Source organism: Salarias fasciatus, chromosome 15 (genome assembly GCF_902148845.1).
Source record: "Salarias fasciatus chromosome 15, fSalaFa1.1, whole genome shotgun sequence".
NCBI classification, from domain to species: domain Eukaryota; kingdom Metazoa; phylum Chordata; class Actinopteri; order Blenniiformes; family Blenniidae; genus Salarias; species Salarias fasciatus.
This window is the reverse complement of record NC_043759.1, coordinates 27,425,549-27,446,765: the sequence shown is the minus strand read 5'-3', so window position 1 is coordinate 27,446,765 and position 21,217 is coordinate 27,425,549. Positions and strand designations below refer to the sequence as shown.

Below are 21,217 nucleotides of genomic sequence, written 5' to 3'. Positions count from 1 at the left end.
AGCGTCGCTTTTCGAGCGTTTCGAGCGTCGACGCCCACGACGCTCGTCCCCGGCGTCAAGAGCGTCGTGAGCGTCGCTTTTTGAGAGTTGGGAAAACTGAACTTTTCACGCGCTGCTGCTGGGCGTCAACCAATCAGAGACGATCCCTCCGGTGCTACGTCACTACGAGTGATCCGAGCACCGATGCGGGCCAACCAGCCAGTGTTGCTAACTTGACGACTTTCTCGCTAAATCTGGCGACTTTCCAAAGCCTCTTGGCGACGTTTTTTTGTCAAAAGCAACTAGCGACAAATCTAGCGACCTTCTCTGGTGCTCTGGAGACGTGACGGGACGTCTCGCTGCTGTCGTCAATGAGCAGCGGGTGCTGCGTGAGCCCCTCCCCCGTCCCAAAGCTCTCACAGCGGTCAGTCTCAGCAGCGCCCCCTGCTGCAGTCAGAGCAGAGAGGAGCAGAGCAGCCAATAGCAACTTTTCCGACGACGTCGCGGTCTGGCTTTATTTAACAAATAAAGCCAAGCCGCTCTCCTGATGCGATCCGCCATAGCTGGAAACAGAAATCAGCCTCCAGCGCGCCAATTAACTGACGTGCGTCAAGAGCGTCGCGAGCTTTGTGACCACCCGGTGTCAAGCGTCGTGTTTAAAGCGTCACAAGCATCAGCTTCGAGGCGTCCCAAGCGTCGACGACGCCCGCGATGCGTCCGGTGTGAATGCACCATTACAGAGCACTCCTGCAGTGATTTTACCTGCACCCTGTGATTTTATCATTGAAGATTTTAACAGTAAACTGAAGTCCAGTCTGGACTCAGTCGCTCCACTTTTAACTAAAACAATCAAGGGCCATTCCAAACCCCCGTGGAGGAAAAAATGATCAAATCAAAAAACTGAAAAGAAACTACAGGAGAGCTGAAAGAAGGTGGAGGAAATCCAAGTTGACTGTACATCACCAGATTCTACATCAACAACTCAAAATTTACAATAACGCAGTGAAACAGGCTGAACTTCCCACTTCTCTCAACTTATTTCAGACAGTAAAGACAACCCCCGGTTCCTCTTCTCCACCTTCAACATTTTAACAGGCTCTAATTTTAATAAAGCTTTTAAGGAGCCGACAGACGCTCTCTGTGAAGACTCTTCAGACCACTTCAGAACTAAAATCATGGACATCAGGTCGAGTCTTTTACCCCAACAGGTTCTATCAGTGAACACAGCTGAACCGTTGTCCATGCCTGAGGAAACACTGGACAGTTTGGACCTGGTTGATGCGAGGACTCTTGGTCGAGTTTTCTCCCAAGTAAAATCAACAACCTGCCTTTTAGATCCCATCCCCACACCACTTTTTAAATCATTTTATGGATTCCTGGAGGAACAGATTTTAAATATCATGAACTGCTCTCTTCAGACGGGCGTCTTCCCCACTGCCTTTAAAACGGCGGTGATGAAGCCCCTTCTGAAGAAGAGCAATTTAGACCCCAATGTTCTTAATAACTACAGACCAGGATCCAACTGACCATTTCTAAGTAAAGTTTTAGAAAGACTGGTTTTTAACCAAGTCAATGACTTTTTAATGATCAACAACATTTTAGAAAGACATCAGTCTGGTTTTAGAGTGAACCACAGTACCGAGACGCCCTTTTAAAGATTTTAAATGATATCAGGTGGAATTTGGAAAAAAACTCAGTGTTGGTTCTACTGGACCTGAGTGCTGCCTTCGACACAGTAGACCACCACATTTTAATAAACAGATTGAGGCACCTGGTGGGCCTCTCTGGTCCTGTTCTTAACTGGTTCAGTTCTTTTCTCACAGATCGATGTTTTTATGTAAGTTTGGATACTTGTTCCTCAGGAACCCATGAAACTAGGTGTGGAGTTCCCCAAGGTTCAATTTTAGGTCCCATACTTTTTAATCTCTACATGCTTCCACTTGGGGACGTCATCAGGAGACACGGCATCAGTTTCCATAGCTACGCTGACGACACTCAGCTGTTCATCGCCGTGTCTCCTGATGACTCAGGGCCAATAGAAACCCTTTTTAACTGTATTTCTGACATCAAGTCATGGATGCAGTGAATTTCCTGCAGCTCAACCAGGACAAGACTGAGGTTTTAGTTATCGGTCCTGAAGGTCAGAAAGAGAAAATTTTACCAAAATTATCAGATTTTAAATCAGCACAATCAGTTAAGAACCTGGGTGTGATTTTTGACTGTGAGCTAAATTTTATTCCACACATTAAAAACATAACTACTCACCTTAAGAATATAGCCAGAGTCGCCCGTTTCTCTCTCAGGCCAGCAGGAGGTGCTAATGCAGCTTTTATCTCCTGTAGATTAGATTACTGTAATGCCTTGCTCTCTGGTCTTCTCAAAAAGAATATTTCAACCTACAATTATTAAAAAACTCAGCTGCCATGCTGACGAGGACCAGGGGGCGGAGCCACATTACACCGGTTTTACAGTCGCTGCATTGGCTCCAAGAACCCACCGTGAGGGGGCCTTTAGCCACTATGGCCCCCGCCTGTGGAACAGCCTGCCGGTGGAACAGCCTGCCGGAGAACCTCAGGACCGCTGATATGTTTAAAGGGAGTTTAAAAACACCTTTGTAATCTATAAACTGACCTTTTATAGTCTTCTTATTTCCATCATCATTTATGTAATTTTATTCTGTTATGTACCTCTAACTTATTTTACTTTTTTTCTTTATAATCTTATCTTACTTTGTATCCTCCTAAGTTTTTAGCTGTTTAACTCCGGTGTTTCCTGAGGGGGGGGTCCTTCACACAGGGGGTTGGATCCGGTCCTCTGCTGGGGTTTCTGTGACTGGGTCTTCTGGTCCTGACTGGCCTGGGGGGCTCCACACCTTGGTGTGGGGGTTCCCTTGGTCTGACAGGTTTGGGGGTCAGGCGCTGCAGCCCCAGTATTAATGACCTCTGACTTCTCCTGGTGTGGGCGGCCCCACTGGTGGTGTTTCCCATGATGCTCAGTGCCACGCCATGTCTCCTCTGTTGTGCGTAACAAAATGGGAGTGTGTGTGTGTGTGTGTGTGTGTGTGTGTGTGTGTGGTGACTGAGGGTGTGGTTTTGGTTCTTTTTTGTTTTTATGACTGTTTTTACTGTTGAGCACTTTGCGTTGTTTTAATGAAAATGAAAAGTGCTTTTACAAATAAAGACTGATTGATTGTTTGCTGAGTAGGGCATCGGGGGTTTGGAAATGGGTGTAAATAGTTTCTAAAAACCCGCCACATCTTGTGAAAACCAAATTTCATTAACCCACCGAAGTCTTTTTTTTTTTTCAGCACAACGGTTTCAAAAGAAGCCCAAACCCACCCAATCTGGCAACACTATCTGCAGACTCAACATGATTTCTTTTATTCATGAATTGAGAGAAATTCATCGTTTCAGTTTTCTATCAGTGTCTTCAGAGTTTGAAGCCATAATGTAACGACTGCTGAAGAACTGAAATAATTTAATCCATAAAAATACTGTGGGTTAAATTTCTTGATGGATAAAATCTTAAATCTTCAGAGCTCTGAGGTTAAAAGAGGCCATGATTGTTTGAGAAGAATGATTCAGTTTATCTTTGGTTAAATACTGAGAGAAGATCTATTGAATGATATGATTATCATGATGATTTTTACATATTTAAAGTGTGTTTTGTCCCCGAGATGATTACTGACAGACAACGTATTGTGTTAAATCTTGTTTTTAAGCATTTACATCCAAATTTCTTTCATTTTTACTAGATATCTCTATTTGGTAAAACAGCTTAATGCAAACTATTTATTGCCAGATTGGAACATTCCATTGTTTTTCAACCTAAACACAGTCTGGAGCAGATCAGTGACATGTTACCATCACACAGCTCAGTGAGTGGATGATGTGTGGCTGCTGCTCTCCAGCTGGACTGACAGTGGAAACACTACTGGTTACTTTGTGGTTTGACTTCCCAGATAATAGAGGAGGAAATATCAAGAAGCTACAATGTTCCACTGAGATCTTCACAGCTGCTCTACTGATAGCAGGAGAAGAACAGAAAGTTGTGGATTTTATTTCACCTGTCCATACCTGAGAGTGTCCAGACTGCACTGTGGATCCTCCACTGCAGCAAACAGCTTCTCCACTCCTGAGGCTCCTGGATGGTTGTAGCTCAGGTCCAGCTCTCTCAGATGGGAGGACTTGGAGCTCACAGCTGAGACCAGAGAAGCACAGCCTTCCTCTGAGACCAGACACCCTGACAGACTGGAGGCACAAACATGGCATCAAGTCAACCAGGAAGAAGGAAGATCCTCCACATGATCAAGCAGCAGCTGGATCCTGACCTGAGAGCTTCCAGTTTACAGTGAGGACTCTCCAGTCCAGAAGACAGTAGCTTCACTCCTGAATCCTGCAGCTGGTTGTTACTCAGGTCCAGATGTGTCAGACTGGAGGACTGAGAGCTGAGAACTGAGGACAGAGCTCCACAGCTTCTCTCTGACAGACCACAGCTGCTCAACCTGAAGAAGAAGAAGATCAGTCAGTCATGTGGAAAACAAAGAAGACAACAAAATGAGACAAGAAGTCCAGTAAGTGAACTGGACCTGTTTGTTCATCTGATGCTCTCAAGTATCTTTGAATTCTGGGACATAATGATCCACCAATTCATGACTTTGTCAACAACATTTCATCCTGACAGTTTCTGTTTGATTTTTGACTTTGAACTTTGATTCTCTCTCTCTCACACACGCACGCACGCACGCACGCACACACACATACACACATACAGGGATATATGGTTTATGAGACCAAATTGGCAGATTCTTGCATGGCGGTGGTTTACGGAACCACAGCTAACGCAACATCCGGTGAACTTGAAAGACATATCAAAAATTTTCATTTCATCTGCTGAACACAAATCTGACTTGAAAATCATCATTTCTCTTTCAGAACAATATGTGACATTTCACAGGCTTATGAGACCAGACCAAATAGTGTTTTGTGAAACCAACAGTGTTTATGAGACCTGTTTACATATAACACACAAACACAAACCACATAGTGGTATACAAGGACCGACAAACATTACAGGGTCTACAAGAATACAATATTACATTTAACCTCTCAAAAAACCCTTTTAAACACCCACCTCAAGCTTTTTAGCCATTTTCCTTCTCAGTGGTCTTTAAATTGTGGGTATGAAGTTTATAGCCAAAATAAAAAGCTTTTTTCCTTTGCCTTTTTGCAAAATAAAGTCATTTTCCAGGACTCACTCTCTGCAGAGTGTCAGTAGCTTGTCAGCAATATGCCTCCGAGTCGTGGGCGGAGACAGCACTGCTCTGCACCCTCCCCCTCAAACGCCACATCTCAATCGAGGAAAGCTTCTGCTAATTTAGAGCTTTGTAAGATATATAGAGCAATCTTAGCATATTTTACAAGTCCAAGTGATCCAAGCCCTGCATCCAATGCTCTCTGCTGCGTTCCCCCTTGCAGGAGAGCCGCCTGCTCTGTCTGCCGAGCAGCAAGAACCAATTCTGGGAGTGCTGAGTTTTTCCTCAGACTGCTGAGCAGCAACCAACCGAAACTGCAAGTTTTGATTGCTGCTGTAGAGTCAGTACAAAGATTATATGCAAAATTGCAAGTTCTAAGCATCACATAAAAACCTTACTCGTCAGTTTAAGAGAGTATCCAATTAAATCTGAGTTAGACTATCAACACTGTTAAGACAGAGGTGTAGAGGCAGAGCACCTCACAAAATGGCAGCACAGACCTGAGACCAAAGTACTGATGCCCGAGTTTCCGATGCACTCAGCACAAAGAAAGGGGGAAAAATGCCTGCTGCACAGGAATGAAGAAAATCGTATCAAAAATTAATGAACAAATGACAACCATTACTTCTTTAACATGATGAGAATTCAGAGACGCTGTTGGTACGTGCACATCTTGTCATGTGCCGATTGTTGCATTATTTTGATTGTAAGCTGAAGGCCATCCTGGGTGATCCCACCGGACAGAGGACCAGTTGCAGTAACAGACTCATCTCCCTGACCTGGAGACCAGAAAGATTAAAGACAACTTTCATTCCTGTTGCTATCAAGATGCACAATGCCATTTGTTAGGCTACACACTTTTACTTTATTACCTCCGCCAGGAGGTTATGTAATCACGTCGGTCTGTTGGTTGGTTGGTTGGTCTGTTAGCAACATTACGGAAAAAGTAATGGACAGATTGCAATGAAACTTTGTGGAAAGGTGGGTCTTGGGCTAACTTAGAATCCATTAAATTTTTGTGATGATCCGGATCACTGTCTGGATCCAGGAATTTTTTTAAAGGATTCTTTATCATTGAGAGATAGGGAGTCTTTGATATAGTTGGGCAGGCCCGCCGACAGGGGGGGACAAACACCTGGTTCACAGGACGCGCTGCGCGTGGAGGCGAAAGCGCCGAGCACCGAGTTCAGATCGGTGCCCGTTTACCTATCTGACGGTTCATACAGGAGGTGCGGGGGAGCGCTGCTCGCGCCATGGACCGCGGGTGCTCTGCTCCTCTGTATTTTCTCCGCCAGCCGTGGAGCGCCAGTTGTAAAGCTGGACAGAGCAGATCGCACCAGACAGGAAGTCGGGAACGGAAAATACGAGAGAATCCGGTCAATTTTCTAATTAAAATAAAGTAAAATAACATAAATTATGTTGCTTTTCGCTTTTCCTTTTCAGATAAACACACACACACACACACACACAGGGGAGAGGGCGCAAGGGCGAGAGAGAGAGGCACCGCACGCCGCAACGCTCTGCTCCGATCACACCCCGATCACAATGTTGTTTTATTATATATGGTGTTCTTATGGTTGTTAGTGACTTATTTGAGCTGTGGCGGAGGTCTGCGCTCTGAGTGCCAAATTCTAGTGTTTATATTATTTCAGGTGTGTGTTATCTATTTTGTCACATGTTCTTGTAAGCTGCTAACAACACAAAAAATGGATGTGCATAGAGTTCAAATGCAACAGATATTGGGAGTGTTGAAGCCTTCTCACCCATACAAATGGGGCATACATTTAGGATTTTTTGGGCTGATACCAATCACAGGGTCTACTTGAAGCCTTCAATTTTTGTATAGCATTACATATTGATGTAACTATTCTTAAGAACACTTAAGTATCACAATTAGAAATGACAATAGTCAAGAATGGATCACACTTTATTACTTATAACAATGAGCATCAATTAACAGCAAAGAATGTTTTGAACATCTGCCCTATATCAATTTTTTAAACATTAAGAATACTCAGGGCGAACCAAAATCCATCTTACATGCAGGTCTGTGAGCCAACATTAGCTGCATGGAATGCATGAAGAAACACACGTGCATCGGATTCTTCATGCGTGCACTGCAACTCTGCTACTTCCTCACACTTATTTTGGTCTTTCCTCTGTCTTCTTTCTGTCCCCTTTATCCTCTCTTAGGCCACTGTCCCCTTTCTGTTCTCTCTCTCTCTCTCCTCTTTCTGTCCTATATCTGTCCTCTCTCCATCCTCTCTGTCTTCTTTCTGTCCCCTCTCTTTCTTTTTTGTCCCCTCTCTTTCTAGTGTCGTAAACCAGCCCCGCCCACTCCCCATCCACATTTGGATTTTGGAGCTGGGCTCAGTCTGGGCATGAGCCCATAGAAACTTCGTGCAGGGGGTGTCAGTTACTGACAGCATACTTGAGTGCTTTAAAACAAATGTCATCAAAACGCGTTAGCTTCTCTAAGGGTTAGCTTTAGCTCTTTAGCTCTAGCTTCTCTACATGCAAAGACATGCGAAAACTCACCAAGCGCAGACTCTGGCTCTTGCTTGATTGTTGTAATACTTGGTATTTTGGCTATAACTTTACTTATTGCAGCTTTCAGACGATGGTTAAAGTTTATCTCCGTAATCTCCGCGACGCGCAGTGATGGCGTCACTTCCGGTTTAGCCACTGGAATTCGCCCCAAAAAACTGAAAACAAAAAGCAGCAACGCTGATTGGCTCGGCCGTTTCACGGCTCCGTCGCGTTCTCTTTCTATGGGCGCGTGCCCAGACTGAGCCTAGCGCCAAAATCCAAATGTGGATAAGGAGTGGGCGGGACTGGTTTACGAGGCTACTCTCTTTCTATTCTGTCCTACTTCTGTCCTCTCTCCGTCTCCTCTCCATATAATCTCTGTCATGTTTGTCTCCTCTGTGTCTCCTGTTTCCATATCCTCTCCCTGTTCTCTCTCTGTCTCCTCTTTGTCTCCTGTCTACACCTCCTCTCTGTCCTCTCTCCATGCCATCTGTCTCCTCTGTCTCCCCTCTCTGATAGGGATAAAATATATTCTTGCAGGCTGGATACAGCTGAAATGCGGGCCGGAAGTTTGATGTCTGCTCAAAATAGCGAAACTTTTCCACCTTGAGTGATTCCGACCAGTGAAATTTTGGCTTCTGGCCATATTCCTCTTCAGTGTGGATGAAACTTTTGGGGCTTAAAAGTCAGCCCCCCGTTTCTCAAGTAGTCTCTAATGTTCTGGCATATCTCTTCGGCTCTTCAGTGCTGGCTGTTCACATTCTATGCAAACCAAGCACTCCTTCTTCAATATGGATTTCTTTATGTGAGACTCTCAGCGCAGCATTTTTCTCCACTTTGGTCCATGGTCTTCTTGTTCTGCCTTTGCGTACTGAAAACAAACAAGATTACATCATTGTTAGTATGGCTGACTACGTATTTATTTAAACTGGATATCAATGGCGAACCGTGAGAATTAATGGGAGCTTTGTTTGCCACTCAGTTGTGTACCAATTGCAATAAAAGATGATATACTTCCTGTACACATACATCTGTTATTCCATAAAACTGTTTGCACTGCAAAAGGTTGTATGTTTTGTTCATCGATATGTTGACTTTTCCACTTCTTCTCATTGTAAAAACTTTTAACTTTGTCTCTGTCCTTACATGTTGATCTGATGATGATGACTGGATAGTATAAACTTGATGAGTATTAGAATTCAACTTGACCGTACCATTAAGCTACGTTCACACCGAACGCGATTTTGCGTCAAAAAGCGCGTCAACGCGAGAAGCTGAACGCGTGTCAATTCTGAGGTCCGACGCTGATCAACACGGGGCCAAAAAAGCCGCCTCCCCACCAGACGCGACGCGTCGCGTCTGGTGGGGAGGCGGGGCTTCCGGGCTTTTTTCCCTGGCGGGGCTTCCGGGCTCTCCTTTCCTGTGTGCTTTAGCATCATGGATCCTGTCCAGCGAGCGGCTTGGCTTTATTTAATTCATACAGCCGAACCACGACGCCGTCGGCGGAGAGTACGCCGTGCCTGGGTGCACGACATTATCCAGAGACGGTCGGAGTTTGGTGAGTTTCACCATTTGCTCCAGGAGCTGCGCCAGGATGAGTGTCGCTTTCAGCGGTACTTTCGGCTGACCTGTGCCCAGTTCGATGACCTCCTGGCCCGCGTCGGCGCCCGCATCACTTACCAGGACACCAACTACAGGCGCTCCATTTCAGCAGACGAGCGTCTGTCCATCTGTTTGCGGTAAGTTGCACTGAAATACAGGGTTTTAACACATTTCCTAATCTAATTTATGCACCGCTGGTAAACAGGGACTGAATCATGATGAAACCAAAGTTAAAACGGGATTAAACTGGACCGTAATCGGGCCTAATCATGCACCACACTGGGTTTAAACCAGGGCTAATTTTTGTCCAAACCAGCACAATACTAGGAATAAACTAGGCTAAACTGTTCTACACTACACTTACATAGTAATATTAATCAACCATTTGGTCAATTCATATTTATTTGTTTAAAAAACTGTCTTGTAATCACTCTTCAAAATGCTTTCATTTAATAAAAATGAAAAAAATAATGGATACATTCAGTCATAGACTGAAATGTGATGGAGTCAAATATTGTGAAACCGTTTGTGGAGAAGTCACGCAGGCTCTACCATTTTTTACCCAACCAATAAGGCACATCTTGGTGTAGATGTTCATATGAAGTTTTGAACTGTTTTGTATCAGAATAAAAGTAGCTGATTTATTGTTGTATTATCTCTTCAGGTTTCTTGCCACTGGGGATTCCTACCGCACCATTGCCAACAGCTTCAGGGTCGGCGTCTCCACAGTCTCCACTATCATCCCAGATGTGGTGAAGCCATTTGGGATTGCCTAGCGGAGGAGTTTATGGCCGTGCCTGGAGCAGCAGAGTGGAGGTCCATCGCTGAGGAGTTTGAGGAGCGTTGGAACTTCCCACTGTGCTGTGGTGCTCTGGACGGGAAGCATGTGAAGCTGAGGGCACCTCCCAACTCTGGCTCTCTCTTTTTTAACCACAAGGGGGACCACTCCATCGTCCTCCTTGCTGTCGTGGATGCCAGGTACCAGTTCCGCATCATAGATGTTGGAGGTTATGGTCAAAGCAGCGACGGGGGGATCTTGGCCAACTCCACCTTTGGTCAAGCCCTTCGCGAAGGCACGCTGCCCCTGCCTCAGGATCTGCACCTGCCAGGAGCTGACCACAGACAACTCCAGCCTCATGTGTTTGTGGCAGACGAGGCATTCCCCCTGCGCAGAAACCTGATGCGGCCCTTTCCAGGACGTGGTGGTCTTACCCGAGAGCAGCGCGTCTTCAATTACCGCCTGTCCCGAGCTCGGCTGGTGGTGGAGGATGCATTTGGGATCTGGTCAGCACAGTGGAGGGCTTTTCGAGGGGCTCTTGAAATCCTCCCTGAAGTTGCAGAGAAGTGTGTGAAGGCCACCTGCCTTCTCCACAACTTCATGAGGCCTGCTGCACTTCACCATGTACCAGCGCAGAGGGGAGCAGCAGCCCAGGAAGAGCCTCTTCAATCCGTGGGACGGATGGGAGCCAACAACGCCACCAGAGATGCCACATCTGCGAGGGAGGTGTTCATGGCTCACTTCTGTGAAGAGGGAGCTGTACCATGGCAGCCAGGAGAATAGTTCTGTCCTCCACAGGACTGACACACAACGGCTCTTTTAAGAGCCACCCACTTAAAACTAAAGAGCCACAACCTTGAAATAGAAAAGACATGCAACCGGACAACAAAAGTCCAAATCAATGTTTCTATATTTGTGCTGTAAATCTGTCTTCTTTCTGTTTGCAGATAACTGCTCTGAGTGAGGACTTCACTGCTGCCTGCAGCTTCAACTTCATCACATTATTCCAGTTACAAATTAGAAGATTGTCTTAACAGGTTAATGTGAAAACAATAAAACATGAATTCCACACTTTTGTCTGTTTTTGATATGACATTTCATAAATCCCATAAATGTAGTAATGTTTTACTTGGGACAATATCTATATTAGCTGTTTAAACCATGTATGTCAACTTGTTTTGTGCTTATAAATAAGACTCCAAAATAAGTGGGGGAAAAGTTATTTATTACAAAATAGAACATAGATTGATTTCTGACATAGAAACTATATACAACTAAAATAAATAACTATTTACAAGTTCACAGGGACAGGAACAGAAAAGTCCATGCTTGGAGAAGGTGCGGTGGAACAGCCTCAGGGGAGGGAGAGCAGAAGGTCTGCTTCCTCTTCTGCAAAGGATGCCTCCTCTTGGTTAATAAACCAGTTTACTCTGTAGGCTCCAATCGTTCCAAATTTAACAGAACTGTGCTGTTGTCATATATTAATTTATGAATTTGGAATTTGACGTAGTCCTTGGACTGAGGAGGCACCTTTTGCAGAAGAGGAACGAGAGAAAGGAGGAACATCTCGTCCTCGGAGAGAGGCCTGGGCGGTGCAGCAGGAGGCGCTTCTGGTATGGCCCTCAGTGTGTCCAGCATCTCCTTTTGCCACTCTGTGGGCCCGGAGTCGTGGCGCCTCTTTCTGCCTCTCTTCCTCGGACCTTCAAAGAAAAAGTCAAATGCGAATGCTGAGAGCGAAAACATGTTTCACTGAAAAGTTTTTACACAAACAAAACTTGAGACAATTAGTAACAATTAACTTTTGTACAAAATATTAAACTAACATTATCTGTACAATCAATCTTTAGTTTTAAATATTTTAAATATGGAGCCAAATACATCCATGGAAGTTTTGGAGAAATGTATGTGAATTACACACCCTACATTACAAAAACTAAGTACATCTTTAAAGTGACAACTTTCCACACCTGGTGGTGGAGCAGCAGAGGAAGGGCCAGCCTGCACAGATGTTTCTGCAGCAGAGGAGCCAGCTGTGGAAGCAGCAGCAGGGGTGGGGCCAGGCAGACCCAGGGAGGACTCTGGCTGCTGTGTCAACAGCTCACCTGGTTCGAAAGGGTATGATAAAAGAAATAAAAAACATGACCTCATAAGTGCAAGCATTTGTATTGTTATCAGATTGTTTTTAATGCTATTATAGCTGCTGCAACTACACTGATGACAACTACAGCAAATGATATTAATATGTAATTACATGAAAATAACAGTAAAATAAATACTCTATTATTGACAGCAATGACTCAATCCTTGTTTTATTTTGTCAGCCTTGTACAACATATTTTCATAGCTTCATTTGAGAGACCTCAAGCACCTGAAAGCCCTGCTGCTTCTTCTACTGGCTCCTCTGGGCGCCCTCCTTCCTGATCCTCCTGGGCCCTCCGTGGGCTCATATTCCCACTAGTGTGGCGTGGCGCCACGGAGGGCTCCAGAAAGGACAGGAGGGCGAGGTACCGCCACTTGGCACCTGTCGCTGCTGCTCCACCACTCCTGTCCCTCCTTTCTCTCTCCTTCCGGCTCTCCCTGATGTCGGTGTCCCTGAGGCTCTTCCACCGCACTCGGCAAACCTCCTCTGAATGAACATACGACTAGTCAGCAAACATGGATGTAGCAATGGTGCTAACTCGATCTTTTGGCTAGGTAAAAAAAAGCGGGTGATCTAAACTAAATAGAAGTTGGGTTTTTCATGTTACTTACCAGAGACGCCCACCTCCTCACTGACCCTTCTCCAAGCAATTGCTTTTCTGTTCCTGTCCCTGTAAAAAGAAGAAGTTTTGTCCCAGAGCTCTGGGCGAGCGTAAACGGCCATTATTACACGCTCCTCCATGGTCGAAGTGCTTCTCTTCGGACCGGTTCCCGCTCCCTGGCCGACGTCACCATGGGCACGCTCTATGATTGGTTTGCCGCAAAATCGCGACGCGCCAAAGTTCAGATTTCCCAACTTCAGCGTCGGACGCAAAATCGCGACGCGTAGCGCCAACGCCCCGACGCACCGCACAACGCATGGTGACGCGTCGTGACGACGCGCCGCGTCTCATCGCAGCTGGAACGCGCGTTCCCATTTGTTTTCACTTGTCTTTGACGCAAAATCGCAGACAGCACTTGGCGGTGTGAACGTAGCTTAATGCACAGCGAGCAATCAATCTGCTTCAGGAGTGTCCATGTTTTCATCAGCTTCAGGAGTGTCCAAGTTTCTGCCTGAAAAGTGTATAACAGAAAAGCATAGTACAGGCATTTTATTTGAATAGTACATGTTGTTAAATTGTGTAATGCAATATATTGATTGTTTAAAGGGCAACTCCGGTTTTTTGACACCTGGACCTTATTTATAGGTGTGTGCATGCTCATACAATGGGGGAAATAAGTATTGAACGCATTAACTGTTTTGTCATTACATTTATTTCCAAAGATGCACTTCATGTGACATTTCTTCCAGACACTGGTATTAACTCAAATAATCCACACATGAAAAGAAATCACAACATTCAAATCCATAAATAGTGATTATGTGGAATTAAGTGCAATAACACAGGAAAAAAGTATTGAACACACTATCTGAGACTCGTTTAATACTTTGTGGAGAAGCCTTTGTTTGCAATGACTGCTTCCAGACGCTTGTTGTATGTATGAACTAATCGCCCACACTGCTCAGGTGTGATTTTTGCCCATTCCTCCGCAGATTGTCTTCAAATCCTGAATATTCTTTGGTGCCCTCTGGTGAACCCTTATCTTTAGTTCTTTCCACAAATGTTCGATCGGATTTAAGTCAGGTGATTGACTGGGCCATTCTAACACATTGATTTTCTTTTTTTTAAACCATTTGAGAGTCAACTTTGCCGTGTGCTTCGGATCGTTGTCCTGTTGAAAGGTCCAGCCCCGTCTCATCTTCATCATCCTGGTGGATGGCAGGAGGTTCATCTCAAGAATTTGCCGATAGATGTTTCCATTCATTGCTCCTTCAATTATATGAAGTCTGCCAGTACCACGAGATGAGAAACAACCCCATGCCATGATGTTTCCACCACCAAACTTCACTGTTGGTATAGTGTTATTTGGGTGATGTGCAGTGCCATTTCTCCTCCAAACATGGTGTGTAGTATGACAGCCAAAAAGTTCAATTTTGGTCTCATCTGACCAGACAACATTCTCCCAGTATTCCACAGGCTTATCCAGATGCTGTTTAGCAAACTTTAGACGAGCTTCAACATGCCTTTTTTTGAGGAACGGAGTCTTGCGGGCTGAGCGTCCATAGAGGCCATGGCGGTGGAGTGCATTGCCTATCGTTTTCTCTGTAACACTTGTACCTGCTGCCTCCATGTCTTGCTGGAGTGCTTTCCGGGTGGTCCTTGGCTCTTTGAGAACTCTTCTGACCATCTTTCTGACTCCCTGGTCAGAAATCTTGCGAGGAGCTCCTTATGCGCGGCCTGTTGATGATAAGGTGATGCTTCTTCCACTTGCGGATAATGGCCCCAACGGTGCTTACTGGAATACTCAGATTCTTTGAGATAAGTCTGTAACCAGTTCCATTCTGATGCTGAGCAACAATCAGGCTGCGAAGGTCTTGAGAGAGCTCCTTGCTTTTACCCATCATGAGATGTGTCTTGTTTGACTACTTGGTGAAAAAACAACCTGTTTATAGGGCCATCAATTAGCACTAACCCAGCTGATGTTGGTTTGCACTTATAGGAAGTACAAAGACTAATTACTTTCAGGTGTGAGATGGTATGGTGCCTTTCCTTGACAAACTATACAGCTTTCCCATGGTGTGTTCAATACTTTTTTCCTGTGTTATTGCACTTAATTCCACATAATCACTATTTATGGATTTGAATGTTGTGATTTCTTTTCATGTGTGGATTATTTGAGTTAATACCAGTGTCTGGAAGAAATGTCACATGAATTGCATCTTTGGAAATAAATGTAATGACAAAACAGTTAATGCGTTCAATACTTATTTCCCCCATTGTATACTCACTCAGACAAACATCGTGCAGCTCGGAGTCCTTCAGAAGTTATTTAGATCCAAACGATGTAGCCGCACTAGCGGGGGCCACAGCAATGGAGCGTTAGCGCGGGACATAATCTCTGCACAGTCGCTTATTTCGGCTGCATCCGCCGGGCGGCGGAGATCTGGATTCTCCCGGCGAGGAGAGAGCTCTGGCCGTCGCGCATCCGCCGGGGAGCGGAGATACACATCCTCCCGGCGAGGAGAGAGCGCCGCGCCGCGGCCGGCGTGGAGCGTGCATCCACCGGGGAGCGGAGATGCACTTCCTCCCGGCGAGGAGAGAGCTCCGGGCCGTCGCGCATCCCGCGACCGGCGTGGAGCGCGCATCCGCCGGGGAGCAGAGATACGCTTCCTCCCGGCGAGGAGAGAGCACCGGCCTCGGCGCGGCGGGCCGTCGCGCGTCCCGCGGCCGGCCCGGAGCGCGCATCCGCCGGGGAGCGGAGATACCCATCCTCCCGGCGAGGAGAGACGTCCAGCGGCCCAGCGGCCGCGTGTGAGCCGTGCGTCTTCGCCGGTGTCCGGAGCCTCCGTGGAGCAGCTCAGGGCCGTTTTCCAACTCGGCCCCTGAAAGTCAGACGCCGGGGCACCGTGACAGCCGAGGCCGACTCAAAGTGCCTCTCTGCTGGGGAGAGGAGCTCCGCAACGTTCCCATCCGAGCTAAATGTGGCTAAGTTAGCGAAAACTGTCAGCTCTTCAGCTGACCCACCTGAAGACGGTGGAGTAGCTGACTTTATGAAAACACTGGCGATGGATGACGAAATACAGCCGAAATGAGCGATTTTGCAGAGATTATGTCCCGCGCTAACGCTCCATTGCTGTGGCCCCCGCTAGTGCGGCTACATCGTTTGGATCTAAATAACTTCTGAAGGACTCCGAGCTGCACGATGTTTGTCTGAGTGAGTATATGAGCATGACACACCTATAAATAAGGTCCAGGTGTCAAAAAACCGGAGTTGCCCTTTCAAGCTCAATGAAAGCAGAAATAGATCAGAGGGGTTTAAATTGTATTGTAACACACAAATACACACACAGGTCTCTGTACTAAAGTATTGGTTCTCACTGTTGTCCTCATATGCCAAACACTGGTCTCGTACACCATGATCATGCAAACACACAAAAACACAAACACATGCCACACTGAATCTCAGTTACATACAGAAGCAGTAAGTTAGCATTGTTTCAGGTCACTTTAAAGCACTTCCTGTCTTTGAATCTGCACTGACACAGTGTACTGACACACCTCTGATGAGGAATGCGAGAGACACGCCTGCTGTGTGCAAAACCTGACCACACTTGACCAAAAACTACTGAAACTGACATGAAAACTGACCAATTACCAACCAACAGATTAAACACTGAACAAAAACTGATCCAAAAAACATGTTGAATTATCTTTCAAAATATGGTAAAATGCTGACATTCAAGAATCTGTTACAACATGTGAAATTATGACTTTTAAAAATGTCGATCTTGAGAAAAAAAATTTAATTGACAAGATCTGTTAACTCACTCATCAAATATCTCAACATTACTGGACAGATTCACAATATTTACTGTTTCTCCTCAATGACAAGAGGCATTTGTAGCCCAGGTTTTAAAATGCCTTTGTGATAAAATTTATTTCATTTTCAAATAAAACAATTCATTTGAATGACCTTAGGAATTCTTTAAAAAAAAAAAAGAGTTCATTTTATATTGAAATGCATAAATATTAAAAGTGTTTAACACAAGAGGAAAATAGAAGAAAGGTTATTTATGGCCAGTGTTATTCTGTGTGTGGTTCTAGAGAAAAAAAAGCACTGAGAAATGACCTCGATGGTTAAGCCAATCAGTGAGTCCTGTGAGTCTCACGTGACTCCTGTAGTTCCGCCTCTGGGACGCTACTTCCTGTTAGCCTTCTTGCTAGTCGTTTCGTCTGCTGTTTTGATCCCGGTTCTGATAAAATTCATGGCCATCCATCGGGTAAGATACAAAAAATAATCTTTTAAATGGACTTCTGTCAAATCTTGATGATGTTAGATAGCTGTTGACTGCTGTATTATTGCGTTTGGACTTTATAGAGCCGCGTGAGAAACGGATGATTTTCGCCGATCTGGCGAGGTGAAATGCAGTAGAGTCCATGCATATGTTGACACAGCGGTGAGTTAAGGCGCTCTTTTGCCTGTTCAGTTAATTGTTAAGTGTGTGACACTCATGTTTGACCTGTTTGGGTGATGATAAAGCAGTTGGTGTTGTGTTAACTGGTACAGATAGCCAGAAAAAACATGCTAACGGCGCTAGCCGCCTAAAACTGTTTGAATATGCTAACAGACTATTAGTTTGAGTGTGGCCACTTAGCTGGCATGATTGTTAAGGGTTGTATGCAAATTACTGTGTCATTTGTTTTTTGTTGTTGGGAAAAAAAATCATTTGTGAGACCATTTAATTGATGTGTAGTTTATTTTCATGATGATTGAAGGGGTAAAATATTTAGTGCATTCTCTCTCTGTTACCGGTGCAGGGAGAGATAACTAAGCACGCTCAGCCTTAATGCCTCTAGGTTATCATGGATGTTTACTGCATTTAATGCACTTTCTTTTATTAAAGTAGCTCTTCACCATGTTTTCTGTTGGTTAAATATTAATTATTAAATGTAACTGCAGTGTTTTTTGAGTACTTGAACATGATTACAATGTGCACTTGAAATGTATTTATGGTTTCACAACTGTAAATGATTCCTTGAACTAAAGATAGATTTTTGTTGTACAACTTACCAATTGAGAACATGATTTTGATTAATTAATGCAATTGAGTGTGATTAATTGATAAGAGATGAGAATTTAGGGAAGTAATATGATTTAAATAGTGTGTGAATGTAATATTTGGATCTCATCTGACCTGCCCATAGGTCAGGTTTTTTGTGAGGACATCTTTGAGAGAGATCAGTTTCATCACACCATCCACTGGAACAGTTCCAGCTGAGGCTGGGTTGGATCATCCAGACATCAGGATCAGAGATTGCGAGATCCTTAGAATCCCAGCAGGAGCTGGGTGGCGAGCCAAGTTGAACTACTGGAGAAGGATTTCCTGGACTCTTCCCCCCCTATTCTCACGGATTGTGTGGTAGGACAAAAGGAACACAAGGGCCCCAACATTAACTTTGAGAACAGAGGGTTTTGATTTCTGCCGGCATTTATTTTAGTTTGTTATTTTCCTTGAAGGTTTTATATGACTGTTGCATAAATTTCATTGTGTGTTCAATTCTTAATAATAAGTGATCAACTAAACTCAAATTCATCGTCGTTTGTGTCTCTTGGGTACTTAAACATATAGGGCTCTTACAAATTTAGGTCTTCTGTTATTGGTCCAGTTATCATTGCTCATTATTTACCTGTGCTCTGTTATTACATAGTAACCAGGGTTACACATTACTTGATGAAAACAGTGAAATTTGATCCTATATAACTGCTTCTGTCATAAACCAAGATTTTAAATCATGTAAAACTGATGTGACATACTGTATTTTACTGTATGGCCTTGTATGCCTCACTCCGTCCTTTTAAACCATTACTGCACCACACACAGACACACACAGGTCTCTGTACTAAAGTATTAGTTCTCACTGTTGTCCTCATATGCCAAACACTGGTCTCGCACACCATGATCATGCAAACACACAAAAACACACACATGCCACACTGAATCTCAGTTATATACAGAAGCAGTAAGTTAGCATTGTTTCAGGTCACTTTAAAGCACTTCCTGTCTTTGAATCTGCACTGACACAGTGTACTGACACACCTCTGATTAGGAATGCGAGAGACACGCCTGCTGTGTGCAAAACCTGACCACACTTGACCAAAAACTACTGAAACTGACATGAAAACTGAACAAAAACTACCAAAAACTGAAAAAGGAAATTAAAATGACTAAAGCTTAATGTTACTGGGGGGGGGGCTTTGAGACAAGACATCACAGACATCATCAAATCTCAAATTCAACACAGTACTTATGTATTGTGTTGAATTTGAGATTCAACAGGGTTTAAAGCAAACACTTACCTTTGGCTGGGGCAAAGATTCTCCATCCATAAGACGCCTTGTCATTCTTTTGTCTCATGTGATGTTGTGCATTACATCTGGGGTTTCGTTTGCTTTGACTTACTGCAAAACATAATGTCAAGTCAGTCCTTACAAATATACAGCATTATCTGAACTCATTTTATCAGTGGCCTAAAAAGGTATTATGTTAGGCACTGACACAGCTTCAGCTTGACGATGCTGAAGTGAGCTTACAGCTTCCATCAGGCAGTTCAGGGAAAAACAATGTCGACATTTACTTCCAGCTTAGATAAGAGGGATCTTCCAGACAGGAGGTTAAACAAACGTCTAACCCTGAACTCCAAGTATGGTTCGAGAGCAGCTGATCTGAATTGGTTCAATCAACTCTAAGTATGTTAATCACCTGCAAAAAAGCCATCATCTATCCATATTAATTCAGTAGACATATTAATACATGATTATGATGACTGTGCACATTTAATTTTTGGTGGATTGTGACAGGCCAAAGATACATTACATTTAAATAAATCTTTTCATCTTTAACATGACAAGCATAGCTGAAGGTGAATATTTTAAAACATTATCAGACATTATTGTATTATAACAATCTGTTCCAGTGAGGGGATTAACACTTGAAATGAGGTTAAATAACAGTAAATTTTAAGTGTTAGATTACAAACATGTTTCATGTCTTTGATCTACACCTTACATTATATATGTCTTCATGTCTATGTTTCATCTTCAGTTGCTCCTGTGTCTCATCTCAGTCATTCCACCACTTTATCATCCAAATCTGGTAAATAATGAATTCACTGACAACACTGCATTAAAGTATTGTGTTAACCTGAAGGTCCCCCAACTGGAGGAACAGAAAACAATTGGATTGTATTGGAACAACTCTACTAATAATATTAATTATTTATAATAGAATGTCATGATGCTGCCCATTAAATTCAACAGCCGAACCTGGGCTACACGAAAATATCAGCTATTTTTACACACCATGACTTATAAAACTACGGGTCAGCCAGCACACTAGCCGGTGTCCTGCCAAAACTTGATTTCTGCCAGAAAGTGATTTCCGGTCCGCGGAATCAGCTTGTAGCAAGCAAAAAAAGCTGATTTTGACATTGTAATGTCCCTTTACTCATTTTTTAAGTGATATAAAGTATTGGTTTTACTCAAATGTTGTAAATCTGACTCTGCTGTGTTATATTAAATCATTTCGAGGCAAAACATCGATCCATATGCAATACTGGAGGCATGAATCAGCTTTTGGCAAGCAAAATAAGGTGATTTTGACATTGTAATGTCCCTTTTCTCAATTTTCAAACCGTACAACGCACTGCTTCGGATGAAATTACTCTGTTGAGCAATCTAGCAATTTTGATGCAAAAAAAAAAAAAAAAAAAAAAAAAACATATCTTAATTAGCATAACAACAAGCTACTTAAAATCGCCAACTAGCTTACCGGTATTTAACAGCGATATAAGGCAACTGGACGTACAGGAGGCTATCAAACGCAAACATAAATAAACATCGTTGGATGATCAAAAACAAACTTGTTTGAGCCCGATTAAGACTGCCGCAGAGCCACAGAAGCTGCGCATTTCAGCTGCCCGCGGACCGGAAATCACTTTATGGCAGGGAATCACTTTTTGGCACGACACCTGTCCACTGGCTAGCCCGGTTAGCAATCTGCACGTAAGGCACCTCAAAACAAAGCCGCGACTTACATCACTACCGAGCAAAGCCGACGACAATCAAGCGTCCGAAAGCAAGCAGCCAAACACAACAAAAACAGTAATGGCTTCGCCAAATGATGGTTGAGCCCCTGAGTTACTTTGACGACAGGATTAGCTTACCAGCTAGCTGCAGTGCTAAAGCCTTTTACACGAGCTCCGGTCCGGCTTTAACAGGCGTGATGCAGACAACGGGAGACACGCTCTGGCATGACACAAAAAGGACATTTCGGT

The 21,217-nt window shown here is 44.1% G+C and overlaps 2 protein-coding genes across 3 annotated transcripts in view; both read right to left on the bottom strand.

Annotated features, from left to right (window-relative positions):
• LOC115401668 (NLR family CARD domain-containing protein 3-like) overlaps positions 1-21,217 on the bottom strand; it is a 69,070-nt gene that overhangs the window by 38,419 nt on the left and 9,434 nt on the right. The window contains exon 3 of the mRNA XM_030109948.1: positions 4,310-4,483. Within this exon, the coding sequence (XP_029965808.1) occupies positions 4,310-4,483 (174 nt within the window). The remainder of the gene's footprint in view (positions 1-4,309; positions 4,484-21,217) is intronic.
• Positions 11,298-19,390, bottom strand: LOC115401696 (transcription factor Adf-1-like). 2 transcript variants are annotated; one of them, XR_003932986.1, is made up of 4 exons: positions 19,242-19,390; positions 12,511-13,394; positions 12,110-12,244; positions 11,298-11,842 (listed from the first exon to the last, which is right to left on the bottom strand). XR_003932986.1 is itself a non-coding variant. In XM_030109991.1 (4 exons), exons 1-4 carry the CDS (start codon positions 13,021-13,023, stop codon positions 11,568-11,570), a joined length of 798 nt encoding a protein of 265 aa, XP_029965851.1. In that variant the 5' UTR covers positions 13,024-13,194; the 3' UTR covers positions 11,298-11,567. The 2 variants fall into 2 exon arrangements, 1 of the variants encoding a protein (XP_029965851.1); XM_030109991.1 differs by lacking the exon at positions 19,242-19,390 and having other exon boundaries at positions 12,511-12,768; positions 12,894-13,194.